This window comes from Capricornis sumatraensis, chromosome 21, assembly GCF_032405125.1.
Source record: "Capricornis sumatraensis isolate serow.1 chromosome 21, serow.2, whole genome shotgun sequence".
Classification (NCBI taxonomy): Eukaryota; Metazoa; Chordata; class Mammalia; order Artiodactyla; family Bovidae; genus Capricornis; species Capricornis sumatraensis.
The window spans coordinates 27,998,099-28,015,121 of NC_091089.1; the positions used below are offsets into that span (position 1 = coordinate 27,998,099).

The following is a 17,023-nucleotide window of genomic DNA, read 5'->3' on the forward strand; positions in this document are numbered from 1 at the left end:
ACGCTCGTAGCCCCGCCCCAGACCCGCCCAACAGGAGGTCGGCCTATCGCACTTCCGGCATCAGCCGGCCGACCAGCCTCCTTCCCTCTTCCAGGCTCTTTTCTCCCGCCCCTATCGACTTTAACACTGTCACGTGAGGGGCGAACGCGGGGGCTGCCGGGATAAGTACGCCGGTGGGTCAGGGTTCGGCCTCAATATGGCGGTTCCAGTCCGGCAGTGACCAAGGCTTTGCCGTCGAGAGGACTAACTGGCGACTGCCGGCGTCTCCACCTATCAGGGTGGAATGCGAGGACGCCGGGGCGAGCGTTGAGGAGCGGCGGTGACGGGGAGGGGTCTGTGGCGGGTGCTCCGGGAGCCAAGGCGGCAGCGTCTGTTCGTTCTATTGGTCTCAAGGCTTCAGCGCCCGGCCCCGCCCGGCCGGGCCAGGCCGGCGGGCGGCGGCGGTAGCTGCTGCAGCCGCAGGATCAGCCTCCGAGAGTGGGCCGGAGGGCGGACGCCGCCGCTGCCTCTGCCGCGGTGATGGCCCAGTGTGTACAATCAGTGCAGGAGCTCATCCCGGACTCCTTCGTCCCCTGTGTGGCCGCGCTGTGTAGCGACGAAGCCGAGCGGCTTACTCGTCTCAATCACCTTAGCTTCGCGGAGTTGCTTAAGCCCTTTTCTCGCCTCACTTCTGAGGGTATGTGCTCTCCCCTTTGCACTGAGCTCCTGCAAAGCCGGGGCCGGGAGAGGGAAGTTGGGGGCGGGCGGGGAAGAGAAGGGCGGTGTTTACATCTTGGAGCCGGGAGAGTGGCGTCGGGCTGGGGCCCCGCGGTGTCTTTAGTGGCCGCAGGAGGAGGTTCTGTAAAAGAGATGGTCAAGACAGCAGCTTGGTTCTGACCTCCAGTTTTTCGGGCACTTCCCGGACAAACCAGACTGTTGGGTAATTAAACGTGAGCCGCAGAGAAGGGCATTGAGCCTGTTCTCAAGGGCCGTAGGGAGGGAATTAGGAAGTTGCAAGGAGGTCAGGCTAAGAAGATGCTCGCTGTTAGACCAATGAGGTCTTAGTAAAGAAGACGAATCGTCTTCCCCTGGGAGTTAAACTGGGTTTTCAGAGTTGCCTTAAGTATTATATTCTTTAGCAGTGAGGTATCCCTTTCAAGATTTAACGTTTACTTTACTTTTTTCTTTTGAAAATATTTCTCTAGGTATCCAGAATTTTACTTTACCTCTCAAGCAAATAAAAGGTATTATAAAAGTAGTGAAACTTGGAACAGCCTTTTTTTTTGGTCTGATGGATGAGGAAATAAGGACAAGTTGTTAGAATAATTTAATCGAGTTAGTGGCAGTTATCTAGATTTATAGGGATGGAAAAGTCCTGAAGTTTGTGGGGTTTTTTTTTTCAGATAAAAATTTAATCAACAGAAGAAATATCTTTTTATTGAAGAGTTGCCTGTTTTCTCCAGCTTTAGATTCTTTATTAGGGAAAAGTAAGCGTAATAATAGTCTAGTGTGGTTAATCAATATCTTTACCTGTACTTTGCAAACAGAACATTGAAAAATATGGGTAAGATTTTTTTGTTATAAACTTTAAAAAGGTTCTATAATAAAGGTTGTCAAGACAACGACCATGATGTTTATTTGGTTATGATGACTTCTTCACACACAGATGCTGTGCCATAAGTTTTATGTATTTACAGGCCACACGTGTGTATTCTTTGGGAGAATACCTCCATTATACTTTTGTATTTAAAGGAGACAAGGAGCTATCCAAAATAAACAGGTTGAGAACTCTTGAATTTCCTTCAGCCTGTACCTTAGCCATCCATCTCATCTCCTGCAGTATTTTTTACTAACTCAACAAAAACGACAAAGTGCTCTACATTCTTAAATATTAAAAAACAAAACAGAGGAGCAAGTTTGCCTGTGATTGGAGTGCTCTTTCCTTCTCTGTTAATAAAGAATAGTAACACTAACTGATGTATATACTTAGCGTTTCTCTTTTAGTCTGTCTTGAGTCCTATGAGAAAGGTACTGTTAACACCATTTTAAATTTGAGGACATCCAGGCATGGAGATGCTAACTTGGTCAGTCCTAGACAGGTGGGAAAGATTTAAAAACAGGCGGTGTGATTCAAGACAAGGTGTTCTTAGTCAGATCATCTTATCTCCTGATAATATTTAAAATCACTTGTTCACAGGCAGGAGCGGTGCCATCCAGTAGTAACAATGTGACTCACATGCATAACTTAAAGTTACTTTGTAGTCACATTGTAAAAAGATAAAAAGAAATTGGTGAAGGAGATTAAATATTTTATTTAATCCAGTATTTCCAAACTTGTCATTTCAGCAGGTAATAAGTATAAAAAAACTTAATGAGATAATTTGTATTCTTTTTTTATCGCTAAGTCTTTGAAAGTTGGTGTGCATCTTACACTTATATCAACACCTAAGTTTGGACTAGATGTATTTGAAGTGCTCTGTAGACACTTGTGCCTGGTGCCTCCTGTATTGGACAGTGCAGTGAATAGAGGCTGAAATCTTTACTTTCTCCTTGTGTAGACTGCAAAAGATTTAGGGATGGAGTATAATGAGATAGACTTGAATAGGTAGATGTTGGTGGAATGGAAGAGGATGAGCATTTGCTTTTGAGAACAGAGATGAGGTTAGAATGGTATGGACTAAGGTAGAAATGATAATTGAGTGGTCGGGGAACAGTGGGAAAACTCCCTTTTCAGTACAGGATAGTAAGGAAAAAGGCCTAGATTAGGAAAGATCTTGAATTCTGGGAAAGGAATTTTTGATTTTCTATCTTGTGGATATGTGATAGTCAAAAGATTTCTTGAGCAAGGGCATGGAGTTTGGGGGAAGTTGTGTGGTTCGTAAGCAACTGAGGTTTTCTTTTTTAATACAGTAAAGTTTTATGTGTTGTGTAAAGATAAAAGATGTCATTATTTTTCAAAATACAAATACACCAGTTATGTATGTTTCCTGAAAAAAATTTTAGGTCGAGTTTGCTTAAAAAGCATGTATTTGGGAGAATTAGTGTCATTTAGTGTATTAAGAGCTCTGGGAACACCTACTATTGTCAAGAGACCTTTTAAAAGTATAATCTAGTTTCCTAAATTTATTTGAACATGAAGTTGAGTTTTCAGAAACAGTTGTCTTGAGCAGCCAGTAATCTGTGGGCAGCACGTACTGGGGAATGTTGCTTCAAGGAGCTATATGTGGCAGTCTATAAAAGTAAGGCAGTGGTGGAGCCGAATTTCACCCAGAAATTGAGATGTTATATGCTATATAAAGTCACCTTTTGTGACGTTATAATCTTAATAAAGCCTTAATATAATTATTTAATTTTGAAGCTTTTGGATTTTTTTGTGTGTGATTTAAGAGCTTTTGTCAATCATTCTTAATTCTTGCCTTTCTCTTTATTAAGCTGATTTTGTGCTACTCCAGTGTATACGTATCAATTATTATGTAATAAATTGCCCTGAAACTTAGCACCTTAAAGGCGTTTTTAAAAATTAATTTTATTTACTTATTTTTGGCTGTGATGGGTCTTGGATGCTGGGTGGGCTTTTCTCTAGTTGTGGCAGGGGGCTACTGCTGTTACAGCGCAGGCTTCAATAGTCACAGCTCCTGGGCTCTAGGGCACACACTCAACAGTTGTGGCACACCAGCCCAGTTACTCTGTGGCACATGAGATCTTCCTGGATTAGGGATCGAACCTGTGTCTCCTCCACTGGCAGGCAGATTCTTTACCACTGAGCCACCAGGGAAGCCCCCAAAGCATCTTGTATCCCTCAGTTTCTCAGGGGTCTGGGAGTGGCTTAGCTGGACTATTGTCTCTTGAGGTTGCCCTGGAGCTGTCAGCAGGGACTGTGGTCATCTAGGGCTGGAGGATCCACTTGCAAGCTCACTCCTACAGTTGTTGTTTCACCTCTTCACTGGGTGTTGACCTGAGACCCCAGTTCTCTGCAATATGGGCCTCTCTGGAGGTTCCTTGAGTGTCTTTATAACCTGGCAGTAAGTTTCTCCTAGAGGGAGTGATCAGAGAGAGAACCCAAGATGGAAGCCATACTCTTAAAACCTTATCTCAGTAACCTTATCTCTTATAACCTTACCGCAGTAGTTTTTGCTGTGTTCCAGTGGTCACACATGGGCTTCCCAGGTGGCTCTAGTAACATATCCACCTGCAATGCAGGAAACACGGATTCGATTCCTGGGTCAGGAAGATCCTCTGGCGAACAAAATGGCAACCCACTCCAGTATTCTTGCCTGAGAAATCCCATGGACTGCAGAGCCTGGTAGGCTACAGTCCATGGGGTCCCAAAAGAATCAGATATGACCTAGCAACTAAACAATAAGAACATTGGTCACACATATCCATCCTGGGATGTGGGAGAACATATACTGGGAAATATCAGATCATCAGGTGCCATTTCAGAGGCTGGCTGCCACACATTGACTCATTTCTGGATTATTGATAAGATTACCCAATAACTAATGACCCATTCTGAATATAAGACACAACTCTTAGTAGAATAACTTTTTTTGTGTTAACACTTAAGAATACCAGAGTCAATTTAAAATTTTAAGAGAGGTTTAATATACATAATAGTTGCTTATATTATTTGACAATTAGGGATCAACTTGAAGGAAACTGCTTGTATCCTAAAAATACCAGAAATGTATCATAGTATTTTGATGTTTTTTGGTTTCTCTGTTTCATAGACCAGCTGAGAAGTTTAATTAAGGAGTTTGTTTATTTAAATCATTTAGAAAACAAGCAATTACAGATGAGTGCAGAAGAATGCAAGAAGCATCCAGCTCGCCACTACCTAGAGCCAGCGAATCTTGTCATATTTGCTTTGTATCTTTTTCTTTGCTTTAAGAAACGAAGTTGAATTCACCTTTTTACCCTTCCTTAGTCCCACTTCTTTCCTGCTTTTACCATAGGTAATCATTATAATGGAATTTGTGTGTATACTTTCTGTACATATATTTAGTTTTACAAGTACACATATTCATGTCGTATGTAGTATTTTTAAAAGCTTTTTGTCTGATATTTTTTAATTGAAAATTTAGACGTCAGCTGAGAGAATACACTGGAAATTTAGGAAGAGAGTTTTTAATGGATGTAACTTTATTTAAGACGTAGGCGGACCTGAACTTAAACGTTTACTAAAAAGCATGTCCCATTAGGAGGAAATGTCATTTTTTAGTGGGTAGGTACGCAAAGTCAGTTTTCTAAGAATTGCCCTGTGTTGGTGTATGATGACTCATGACATACTTGAAACAGAAGATGTTCTGTGTGCTGCCACCATCCTAACTACCTACTCGTGTGTTAGGCCTGTGCTGAGTCCTTTGCACTTACTATGTCTTCTAACAATATCTCATCTAAATTCTTAAAATAACCCTGTGAAGTAGGTTATTTCCTTCATATGTTATAGGTGAAGAAAAAAAATAAAGCATGGAAAAGGTTAAAAGTTGTTTAGGATAACCCAGTTAAAAGTAGTGGGTTAGTATTTTAAGTAAAGTCCGATTCCAGGATTTGGATCCTTAATCTATACAATAAATTGCTTCTAGTGCTACCATGGAAGCTAATCATCTTATCTGATTATAAGAAAAAAATATACTTACATTTCCTACTGTGCACCATGAGCCCTGTCTTACTACAGTTGCCTGAGAACCTCTTGCCTGGCCTTGAAGCTCTGAGCCCTGGTTATAAATCATCTAGACCGAGACAAGGCCTGTAGTAGGGAGGAGACCGGAGGTATTGATTAGGTTAGGAGAAGGACTATGGGCACTGATTTTTGTTTTCTTCCTTTTTACTAGACTTTGTTGTTTAGAGCCGTATTAGATTCACAGCAGAATTGAGCGGAAAATAGAGTTCTCGTATACCTCCTGTTAGGATATGTGTACAGCATCACCTACTATCAGCATCCCACACTAGAGTGGGCATTGATCTTTATGATAGTAGAACAGGGGCCGAGAATGCAGGCATCTCTGTCAGGGAACCAGAGGAACCCGGCGTGCAGCATTTAATGCCTTTTCTTCCCTGATTTTCAGTTTTGATACCATAGATCTCACACTGCCTTGGACCAGCTTTAAGGTAAAGTGAGAATCAAGAGATTTGGTATGGATGGTGGTTGGGCTTCCCAGGTGGCTTAGTGGTACAGAATCTGCCTGCCAAGCAGGAGATGGGGGTTTGATCCCTAGGTTGGAAAGATCCCCTGGAAAAGGAGATGGCAACCCATTCCAGTGTTCTTGCCTGGAGAATCCCATAGAGGAGCCTGGTGGGCTGCCGTCTATGGGGTCGCACAGAGTCGGACCTGACTGAAGCGACTTAGTAGCAGCAGCAGCCAGTATTCATGCCTGGAAAACCCCATGGACAGAGAAGCCTGGCCGTCTAAGTCGGAACCAACTTAGCAACTGAACCACCACCATGTGGAGGGTGGTTATGTGCTGCGTGGTCAGTCGCTTCAGTCATGTCCAACTGTGACCCTGTGGACTGTTGCCCGCCAGGCTTCTCTGTCTATGGGGATTCTCCAGGCATGAATACTGGAATGGGTTGCCATGCCCTCCCTCCTCCAGGGGATATTCTCAACCCAGGATTGAACCCACATCTCTTTTGTCTCCTGCATTGGCAGGAGTTCTTTACCTGCTGGTGGATTCTTTACCACTGGCCACCTGAGACACCCTCCCTGTCAATTCCAAAGGTAAGGAAGGAAAAGACCTATGGTAGAGTAGCTGTGAGCAGTAGCGTTACTGGAGAGGAAGGGTAGACTGTCTAGCTAGCCCTTTGGTGTGTAATGGAATGTTGTGTTGTTCCTTTGCTAAGTCCTCTTTGGGACCCTGTGGACTGTAGCACACTGTAAGTCAGTTGTATTTTGGAAGACTTGTTACACTTGGAATTTCTGATTTCCAAATTGAGCATCCTTTGTAAATCATTAACCCAAGTTTTTTTCTTTTTAATTGTCATTATAATTGTTGGCTTGTTATACTTTGTGTAGAATTAATTTCAAGTTTTTTTTTCTTTTTTTAAGTTCATATGAGAGATCCCAATAATCAGCTTCACGTAATTAAAAACTTGAAGATAGCTGTAAGCAACATTACCACCCAACCACCTCAGCCTGGAGCCATTCGGAAACTCTTGAATGATGTGGTTTCTGGCAGTCAGCCTGCAGAAGGATTAGTAGCTAATGTGATAACGGCAGGAGATTATGACCTCAACCTCAGTGGTATGTAATAAGGTTTATTATTATTTTTTTAATGTTATTTCTTTTGTTAGAAAAGGTAATTCTGTAACTTGGAAATCATTCAACACACACTTAAGTACTTGCTGAGTGCTCAAGCCTGAGAATACAATGTGGAAGATAAGTCCTTGCTTTTTAGGAGATTGCAATCGAGTAAGCAGGCAGCCATTCAAATAACTACGAAATATGTGATTTCACTTTTTCATAATGAAAAAATTTTTTGTAGTTCTACTTGTAAAGTTAATGCCTAGAACATGTGCATAATATTTCTTGAATGAAAGAACCAACAGTAGACAAAACTATTCTTTTGTGACATTAGTAATACAATGATTATGTAAAAGCATTGTTTTATTGTATCTTTTATCTTGCTTAGTGTTAAATAGAGGAAATGTTTATAATATGTAAATAAATACTTATCCTAATCTGATGTGACTCGTAAATGTTTTCATAATAAAATTGTTAGGTGAAACTAGGTAAGAATATGTAAAAGTGAGTTAGCAGTATTTGGTGTGACTCTTTGCCAGTGTAGAAAAGACTTGATGGGGGGACATAGGATAGATTTTTAGATGGCAAAGATGAAAAGTACGTCATCTAGGAATTTTCTGGTGGTCCAGTGGTTAGGACTCCAGCTTCCACTGCAGAGAGGCATGAGTTTGATCCTTGGGCTGGGAACTTAGCTCCTGCATGCTCCATACATCATCTAATTAGGCTGTTTTAGCTACCTAATAATCATCTCAGATCAGTGTAACTTATCATCTATTATATTAATGCCTCCTAATTGCATAGTTGAAACATACAAAGAGAAATTAAGAGGTATGTTTTAGATCATGAAGTTACTTGGTTGCACTTGTATAGTTAAAAATATTTGTAGATTTACTTTGTTTAAAAATTAACAATTTTTCTTGTTTTCTATGTCATTTTAATTCCAACAAGATAAGTTACCTTGATAAGATTAAGTTTAGAAAATTTTGATTATCTTTAAATCAAAGGAATCCATTTCAGGATATGTACTTTAAGCAGTTCCTGGCATAACTTATTTTCTTGAGGCGAGATTTGCATATTTTTGGGAGAAAGTGATGGAGTTTGAATTATTTCTCTCATCAGTAGAAATTTGAAGTGTGAAAGGCACTGAATCTAATGCCAGAGTGTCCAGGTTTTTATATTACCACTGCCAGGGTTAGTTATAGTTAGTTGGATAATCTGAATAAGTTACTTACTCAGAATCAGTTCTGTTCTCTGAAGATGAGAGAATTTGACTAGATTACTTCTTAAGGCCTCTTCTAGACCTTTAATCCTGTGATTCTGTTTTATAGGGACTTTAACATTTTTATTACTCATGCAACAAATATTTATTGATTTCTTACTATTATGCTTTGCACTGAGATAAGATGCTATTTGTAACTTCATAACCTGATCAATAATTAGGAGACATTCTAATTTATAGTATCTTAAAATACATTATAATAGAGATATAGCATATCTAATATGCCAGAGTGCTGAGGGGCACAGAGAGAGGAATAAACTATCATATTTTTTCAAAATTATCTTTTTTTATAGTGCAGATAGTTTCCTGACCTCCAAAGCTCATATACCTTTTATTTTAAAAAAATTTATTAAAGTGATACCTGCACAGAAAAAAAGCAAAAGTGTCAGTCAGTCGTCCAGGCTCCTCTGTCCGTGGAATTTTCCAGGCCAGAATACTGGAGTGACTTGCCATTTCTTTCTCCAGGGGATCTTCCCAACCCAGAGACTGAACTCTCATCTCTCTGTCTGCCGCATTACATGCAGAATCTTTACTGTCTGAGCCACCAGGGAAGCCCAATACAGAGATAATGCTGAAAAGACTTAAGAGAAAAAAGCAACAGTAATCTGCTCTCTGTACCCCTGCCCCACCAACTTTTAGTGGTTTTCTCTGGTATTCATTTTGTGTTTCTAAGTAATATTTTTATGTGGTTGTTTATGGCAATAGCACCCCACTCTGGTACTCTTGCCTGGAAAATCCCATGGGCGGAGGAGCCTGCTGGCCTGCAGTCCATGGGGTTGCTAGAGTTGGACACGACTGAGCGACTTCACTTTAACTTTTCACTTTCATGCATTGGAGAAGGAAATGGCAACCCACTCCAGTGTTCTTGCCTGGAGAATCCCAGGGATGGGGGAGCCTGTGGGCTGCCGTCTATGGGGTCGCACAGAGTTGGACACGACTGAAGTGACTTAGCAGCAGCAGCATGGCTTAATTAAAATTATTATTTATTGATTTCTCATAATTGATGAAGATTTAGCTTAAGTACACCCCTTCTTCCATCTCCCTAATGTGGTTTTTTATAATTTTTGGTTAATACTCACTGTTGGCAATACTAAGTATTCACTTCTTCACTGCTGAGCCAAATATTGGGCTTTCAGTTCATTTTTATACAGCATTTTGTTTTTTTCAGGATTTAGTTAATCACCTTTTAAAAAACAACTTGCCCAGAGTTCTTCGTATTTTTTGCTAGTTTCTCAAACTTCCAATAGCCTCCCAGTAAGATTTTCCCCTTGATAGATTAATTTATGAGATAATACATTTATTAAGACCTTCCTAATGTCTTCTCTCTTTCTACTCCACACATTCTCAATAGGGAATGATAAGTATCCTTCAAGGGGGTGAAAACTTGGGGGACAAAAAGTACATACTACAATGATTTGTGGCTCTCCAAAGGATCACAGTACATTAATGGATACATCCACTCCAGTGTTCTTGCCTGGAGAATCCCAGGGACGGGGGAGCCTGATGGGCTGCCATCTCTGGGGCTGCACAGAGTCCGACACGACTGAAGCGACTTAGCAGCAGCAGCAGCATTCTGTGGGGAGAAGGAACAGTTGCTGCTGCTGCTAAGTCGCTTCAGTCATGTCTGACTCTGTGCGACCCCATAGACGGTAGCCCACCAGGCTCCCCCGTCCCTGGGATTCTCCAGGCAAGAACACTTGGAGTGGGTTGCCATTTCCTTCTCCAATGCATGAAAGTGAGATGTGAAAAGTCGCTCAGTCGTGTCCGACTCATAGTGACCCCATGGACTGCAGCCCACCAGGCTCCTCCGTCCCTGGGATTTTCCAGGCAAGAGTACTGGAGTGGGGTGCCATTGCCTTCTCCGGAAGGAACAGTTAGAATATTTTAAAAAGTTTACCAGGCGGGGTTAAGGGGTTGGAGGGGAGAGGGAATATAATGAAATGGAAGTTTCAAACACTGTTCTACTCTGTCATGGTTTGGCTACACTCCAAGACCTGCTCCACAGCTGCCATCCTGGAGATTTCCTCCCCTTCTCTGTAGCCTCTCATTCATATCTTTAGGTATATTTCATTGATTTGGTAAAGGACATCTCCAGTATTTTCCTAAAAAAAGATTTATGTTTTGGAAGGTAAAATTTTTGAGGAATGAATGTCTGAAACTCCTTAGTGAAGTGAAATCACTCAGTCATGTCCGACTCTTTGCGACCCCATGGACTGTAAGCTACCAGGTTCCTCCATCCATAGGATTCTCCAGGCAAGAGTACTGGAGGGGGTTGCCATTTCCTTCTCTAGGGGATCTTCCCGACCTAGGGATCTAACCCGGGTCTCCTGCACTGCAGGCAGACGCTTTACCATCTGAGTAGGCAGACTTTAAAAAAGAATCTCAAGTGGTTAGGACAAGCTTCAGAAGAAAACAGTTTCTTTAGCTTCTTTCTCTGCTACTTAAGGCACTTCCCTGTAGCTTTATTGTTTTGTTGGTCTTGAAGACTGAGAATGTGAGATGCTGAAGTACTGAATTTATTTTAATAAAATTATGTTAGAATAATACTCTGGAGATTTGAGAATGTGAGATGATGAAGTACTGAATTCATTTTAATAAAATTCTGTTAGAATAATACTCTTCGGAGATTTGAGTGGTTTTATCCATTTTAAGTAGGATTAATTCTTTGTCTAGAAATACTCTAGTTTTACCATTAATGTGAATCATCATACTTTTCACTCATTCTGTTTATGAAATACATGTTAGATACTTCACTCATAAGCCTAGCTTTCACAGTGCAGTTTCTTCATAAGATTGGTCAATTAAAGCTAGAGTTCCTTCATACAGTAATTGGAGAGACATAATGATGGAATTGAAAGAATCCTCATTATATACAGGTATTTCCTCTGGTGGTCTCAGTTTTCCAGATTGTTCACAATCTACTCCTTGTCTATTACTTTTTTTTCCACTCAACTACTACTTTTTTGTATTTGTTTCAGTTAACACGTCTGTTTAATTTTTCTAAAACGGAGATAACTTTCGTAATCTCTTATCTATTACCTATTGTATTTACTCTTGATTTACAGTATTATCTGCTAAACTCAGGCATTGACCTTGAAAAGTATAATTTGGGCTGCACCTTGTTTTGGTAAGAAGGAAGAACATATTTTCCACCCTTTTTCAGTATGTAGTATACTTTTTTTCTGATTGCCTTTATGTTAACTACTAATACTCTGTAAGATACCATGAGACTTCAGTGAATAGTGAAGTGTAAACAGTGTTTTAGGAGATTGTTTAAATATTCTTTAATGTCTTTCCAAAGATTTTTACTTAAAAGCATGAAGAACCCTTTAAAAAAGTGGTTATTATTTAAAATGTGGGTAGTGCCAAATAGGAAATTATTGTTCTTATTTTTCTAGTATCTTGAAGTATTTTTCTGTTTTTCGTCCTGGGAATTGTTTATCAATACCAGTTACTTTGAACTATGAGAAAGTCCAGAAATAATGAAATTCTCTAGGATGATGCAATAGTGAACAAAATCACTGTTATATCATCCTTCAGTTTGAAATTTTGTATTGCCCTAAGTTCTAAATCTTCTTTCAGGAAGTTATGAAAGAAGTTTGGAGACAACATCTTCATAGTCGTCATCTTTATCTTTTTTTTTTTCCTCCATTGAACACAGCTGAGACTTGGGGATTTTTAGTCCATTTTGACAAAGAAAAGAAAATTGACAGTGGAATATACAATTTTTCACCGTTACTAGACAAATTAGAAGATGAATGCAGTGACATATGGCAGTTCAGACTAATGCTGTCTAGTAGAAATAAATGAGCCACTTAGGTTATTTTCCATGTTCTGTAGCTACAATAAGGAATGTAAGAATAGGAAATTCCCTGGTGGCCCAGTGGTAGGACTTTGTGCTTTCACCGCCAGGGGACCCAAGTTCAATCCTTGGTCAGGGAACTAGATCTCACAGACTGTCACATTGCCAAGAGAGGGGGAAAAAAAGAATGTAGAAAGAAATGAGTGAAATTAATTTTAATAATATGTTTAATTTTAACCTAAATATTACCATTTCAAATGTAATCAATGGAAAATTTCTTTTGTATTATCTTCAAAATTTTATGTGTATTTTATACTTAACAGCACACCTCAATTCAGACAAGCCACATTTCAAGTGCCCAAGAGCCGCATATGGCTAGTGGTTACTTCCCTTATTGGACTCTGATGACAGTGGTGAAATTGATCATATATAGAAATCCTAGTCTTTTGAGTCTTCAGATGACAGTATCTAGGACAGTTGTCTTCAAACTCAAGAGTTGATGAATGAGCAATGTATTTCTAAAAACAAAAAGAAAATATAGTATTTCACCCAATTTAACAGGAAGGACTTAATTTAACAGGTAGGACTTCATATAATATTTTGAAATGCTAACCTAGACCATTCCATTTTGTTAAAGGACATGTGACCATATTCTTTCATCTTTTATGATGTTTGTGTAAATTTACTTAATATGGTTTGTTAGTGTCAGGCATGTGTATGAAGGTAATTGGAAGGAATCAGATGATGTAGAAATGAAAATTCATTAACTTAATCATTGTGTTTGCTGTTTAGAAGTCTAAAGAATGAAAATGCTTTGCAGTGATGGAGAAAAATAAAATGACCTTTTTGTTTTCAGCAAAATTTTGAGCCATCACGTTTTTCCAAAATGTTGCACCTTGGCTGTGCAAGAAAAACCAGAAATAATCATAAAATAGAAGTTGTTAGACATGTGTTTAAATCTGGAATCAGTATTTACACTGTGAATGTGTTCTAGGTTTGTGCATAGTAGTTGATGGATATTCAAAAAACATTGCCTGATTGAGGCACATATATTTGAAACTGGAAATAGATGGAATACAATTTGAGATTGCTTTATTAAAATTTATAAAAAGCTTGTTTAGGTTTTATTCTTAATTCTGTGAATAATTTACGAAATGAATTAGAAATACAATAAAATATCAGGCGTCAATTAAATCCAGATAGTAAATGCAATGACTATTTTTCTTGATATACTGAGGGTTAAAAGGAATATAGTTTCAAAAAAGAATGATCTGTTTTTTAAAAAAATCTGGTGTATGAGAAATTTAATTATTGGGCATAAGTAATCATGGCTTTCACCTCTTTAGAATACTTTGATTTTTGCTGATTTTTTTTTTAGAAAACACTTGATTAGAAATAGTCTCTTCAAGGATAGTTCTCAAGGGTGTTGTTAAAATGCAAGGTTAGTATTTCTTAGCTCTTCATATTATTTAAGATTATTTGATTTGCAAAATGCTTATAAATTTTATATAAAAGTTCTGGTTTTAGTTTTTTGGAGCTTTTGTTGAAGTCTTCTGAATTAAACCATATATTTTGATAATCACTGTTATAAGTGTTAAGTATTTTTGACTTGAGGCTCTTATTGAATTACATAATTATACATCTAATTATCATATTTCTTTCCCTTACTTGAATATTTTCATTCGGGAAGATATTATTTTGCGACTACTGTTTATCAAAAGTTAAAGTCTTAAGTGCCAACATTATGTGGAATTTGTAATATTTCTTAGTGCCTTTTTCTTTAGTCTGAGTAGTGGTTTTCTGGTACTTTCAACGTTTGTGAATGATTAGAGAGGGAAAATATGTGATTTACGGGTAATGTTTAGGGTAGCCAGTCTTTTTCACTTGCAGGTTTGGGATCACTGATGATAGTATTTGGTTTCAATAGAAAGAAGACCAGAGTTGCTGTAGGTCTATCTCACTGCCTGCAGCCCTTGTTAGATATGTATTTGAACACTAATAACTTCGGCTTCCCAGGTGGCACATTAGTAAAGAATCCACCTGCCAGTGCACGAGATGCAAGAGACACGGATTCAATTCCTGTATCCGGAAGATCCCCTGGAGTAGGAAATGGCAACTCATTTCAGTATTCTTGCCTAGGAAATTCTGTGGACAGAAGGGCCTGGTGGGCTACAGTCTATGGGGTTGCAAAGAGCTGGACACGACTAAGCATCCACACACAACTCTGTTTGCCAAGTTACTGGCACTAAGAAGGGAACAAAGAAGAAATGGGGATAGAGAGAGAGGGCTGCCTTTTGTAGAGTGGAGGATAGAGCATTACATTTTTTTTTTTACTTCTTGGCTGCCTTCTTTCCTTTCTTACCAGGGGAAGAGTACATTCTACATAGAGAAACTTTAACTGGTAGGATATCATGGTTGCTGTTTCAGTTCCAAACAAAGAACATGTAGAGAGGGAAAGGAATGTGAGCAAAATACTAATTTCATCCGAAAACATGTATAAGAGAATTTTTAAGGGATGAGAAGTGTCACTAAATGTTAGTCTTATGTTAACATTAAAAAAACCAAACACCTTTTTTCCTGCTACGTTCTGCAAAAATGTTGCTTGAAAAAGCAGAAAGAGAACTATGCCCTAGTCAGTTAGCCCTTCAAGGAAGCATGTGGCTGAAGGAAAAAGTTACCTCATCAACCTGAATGTGACCCACTTGAAGGATAAAACCCACTTCTGCCGTATATATTTAGAAAATTTTCCTTTGTTTCTATATTCTTTGTTGAGTACCCAGTGTTTTCTTGTACCAGTATTTAGAAAGTATTATTTTAGTTTAAGAACTCCTACATGTGTATGCATGCTTTTTTTTGTTTTTGATTCATTTTTTTGTTAGGTCTTGTTATCTGGAACATACAGTTGCAGAGTCAAAACTATAAAAGAAGGTGTATTCACAGAGGCCTAGCTTCTCTTTGAGCCCTTCCCCTTTCTCATCTCTTTTTTGTCTTACACATGGTGGCATTTGTTAGATTCATTCTGTCATTTCTCTTTGACACAGTAAACTAATACACCTGTGGCTCTCTTTCTTTTTTCCTTTCTTTCACAAAATTGCATTCTTTTCTGCTGTTGTCTTTTTTCACTTAATATATCCTGGAGGCACTTCATAGTAATCATGTGGAGATTTTCCCCTTTCTCTTAAAACTCCATAGCACATCCAGTGTGTGTACCACAGTTTACTTAACCAGTCCCCTCCTGGTGGACACGTGCTTTTTCTAGTCTTTTATTACAGGAAATGTTGCAATGAATAGCTATTTTGGAAGGCCTAATTTGTTTATTCAGAACTCCCCAACCCACTGTGAAACAGACCCCTTGTCATATGTCTACAACTTACCTGTTATTTGTTAAATTTAAGCATGGTTGAAGCAACAAGGGAAATAGAAAAATAAAGTTGATAAGGTCATTTCTCCCACCATCTGTGGTGATTTCTTATCTAACCAAATTTTTCATTATTATTTATATTTTATTTTCTCTTCATTGGTACTGAGTGAAAATAAAAACGAATTTTCAAGGTAGAGACTCATTTTGACTGATTTAGGGGAAAGATATGTTTATTGGTTAGTAAGAAAATTGGTTTCCTGTTGTAACAGACTAGTCTGTGTCATTCTCCAATTATGCCACTTTTCGTGTATGTATGTATGTGTGTGTGTGTATATATATAGTACTATTTCTGGGAATGTTTTTCCTCTTCTGCAGCAAGAAAACATGAAATTTTTGTAGTACTAATCCTCCTAAACAATATGTGGGTTATTCTCATAATCCATTTGTTGGAATTAAAGTTTTTTTGTATATATGATACTGGGTTGGATATGCTGCTTGGTTAAGATGAATAGTTTATTATTTCACCCTTCCCAGTTTAATGTGTATTACAGTGTAAACAGAAAATATACTTGCTATGCTTTCAGTGAGTCTAAGAATAAAACAAAAAGTACATAAGGTTTTATAGTGAACATAAGTAACTAGGAATAGTGTCCTTTTAGTAAAACTGTGATTTAGATTAAACCTAATGAAATGACCAAGTTTAAGAAAATGCAAGTTTTTAACAAGTTAGAATAGTTGTAATGTAAAATGCTTAGCATGGAGTGAGAAAGATTTGACATTTTAAGAATCACATCACATACATGTATACAAAAAGTAAAAATACACGTCTTTGTATTTGATTGTGAGGTAAGCCTGTTTTGAAATTCCATTTGGAGAGGTTTAGTTGCTATCTTACTCGAGTAATCAAATTATAAAGTAAGGTTTGTCAGCCTCACCACTGTTGTTTTGAGCGAGATAATTCTTTGCTGGTGTTGGAGAGGGGTGTGTGTGGGGTATTGTTAATCCTGTTTTCCTAAGTGTAGGATGTTCTCATTATTCCATCGTTCCTGACCTGTTTCCCTAGATGCCAGTAGCACACCTCCTTGTTCCTATTTGTGACAACTCACAGTATCACCAGACAGTGCCAGATGTTTCCTGGGGGTCATGATTGCTCTTGGTTGAGGACTGCTGTTCAGAAATAATGCCATTTATGAGAAAGAGCTACTTCTAACAGTGTGACTAGTGGAAGGGAAAACTGTAGTTCTAAAATCTGGTTGTTCACATAGGTAATATTGAAAGCATTAATAAATAAACTGTGGTATCATTGTGTAGGTTGGGAATAGGTCAGTTTTATTTTTGCAAGTACATGTACTGCCATCTATG

The 17,023-nt window shown here is 38.7% G+C and overlaps 1 protein-coding gene and 1 non-coding gene across 2 annotated transcripts in view; both read left to right on the plus strand.

Annotated features, from left to right (window-relative positions):
- The first annotated feature begins 519 nt into the window (after positions 1-519).
- The window catches only part of TRAPPC8 (trafficking protein particle complex subunit 8), an 85,298-nt gene continuing 68,794 nt past the window's right edge, over positions 520-17,023 (plus strand). The window contains exons 1-2 of the mRNA XM_068993630.1: positions 520-676; positions 7,025-7,219. Coding sequence (XP_068849731.1) covers positions 520-676; positions 7,025-7,219 — 352 coding nt within the window. The remainder of the gene's footprint in view (positions 677-7,024; positions 7,220-17,023) is intronic.
- Positions 12,368-12,440, plus strand: TRNAE-UUC (transfer RNA glutamic acid (anticodon UUC)). Its single transcript has one exon. It is a non-coding gene; the product is annotated as a tRNA-Glu (tRNA).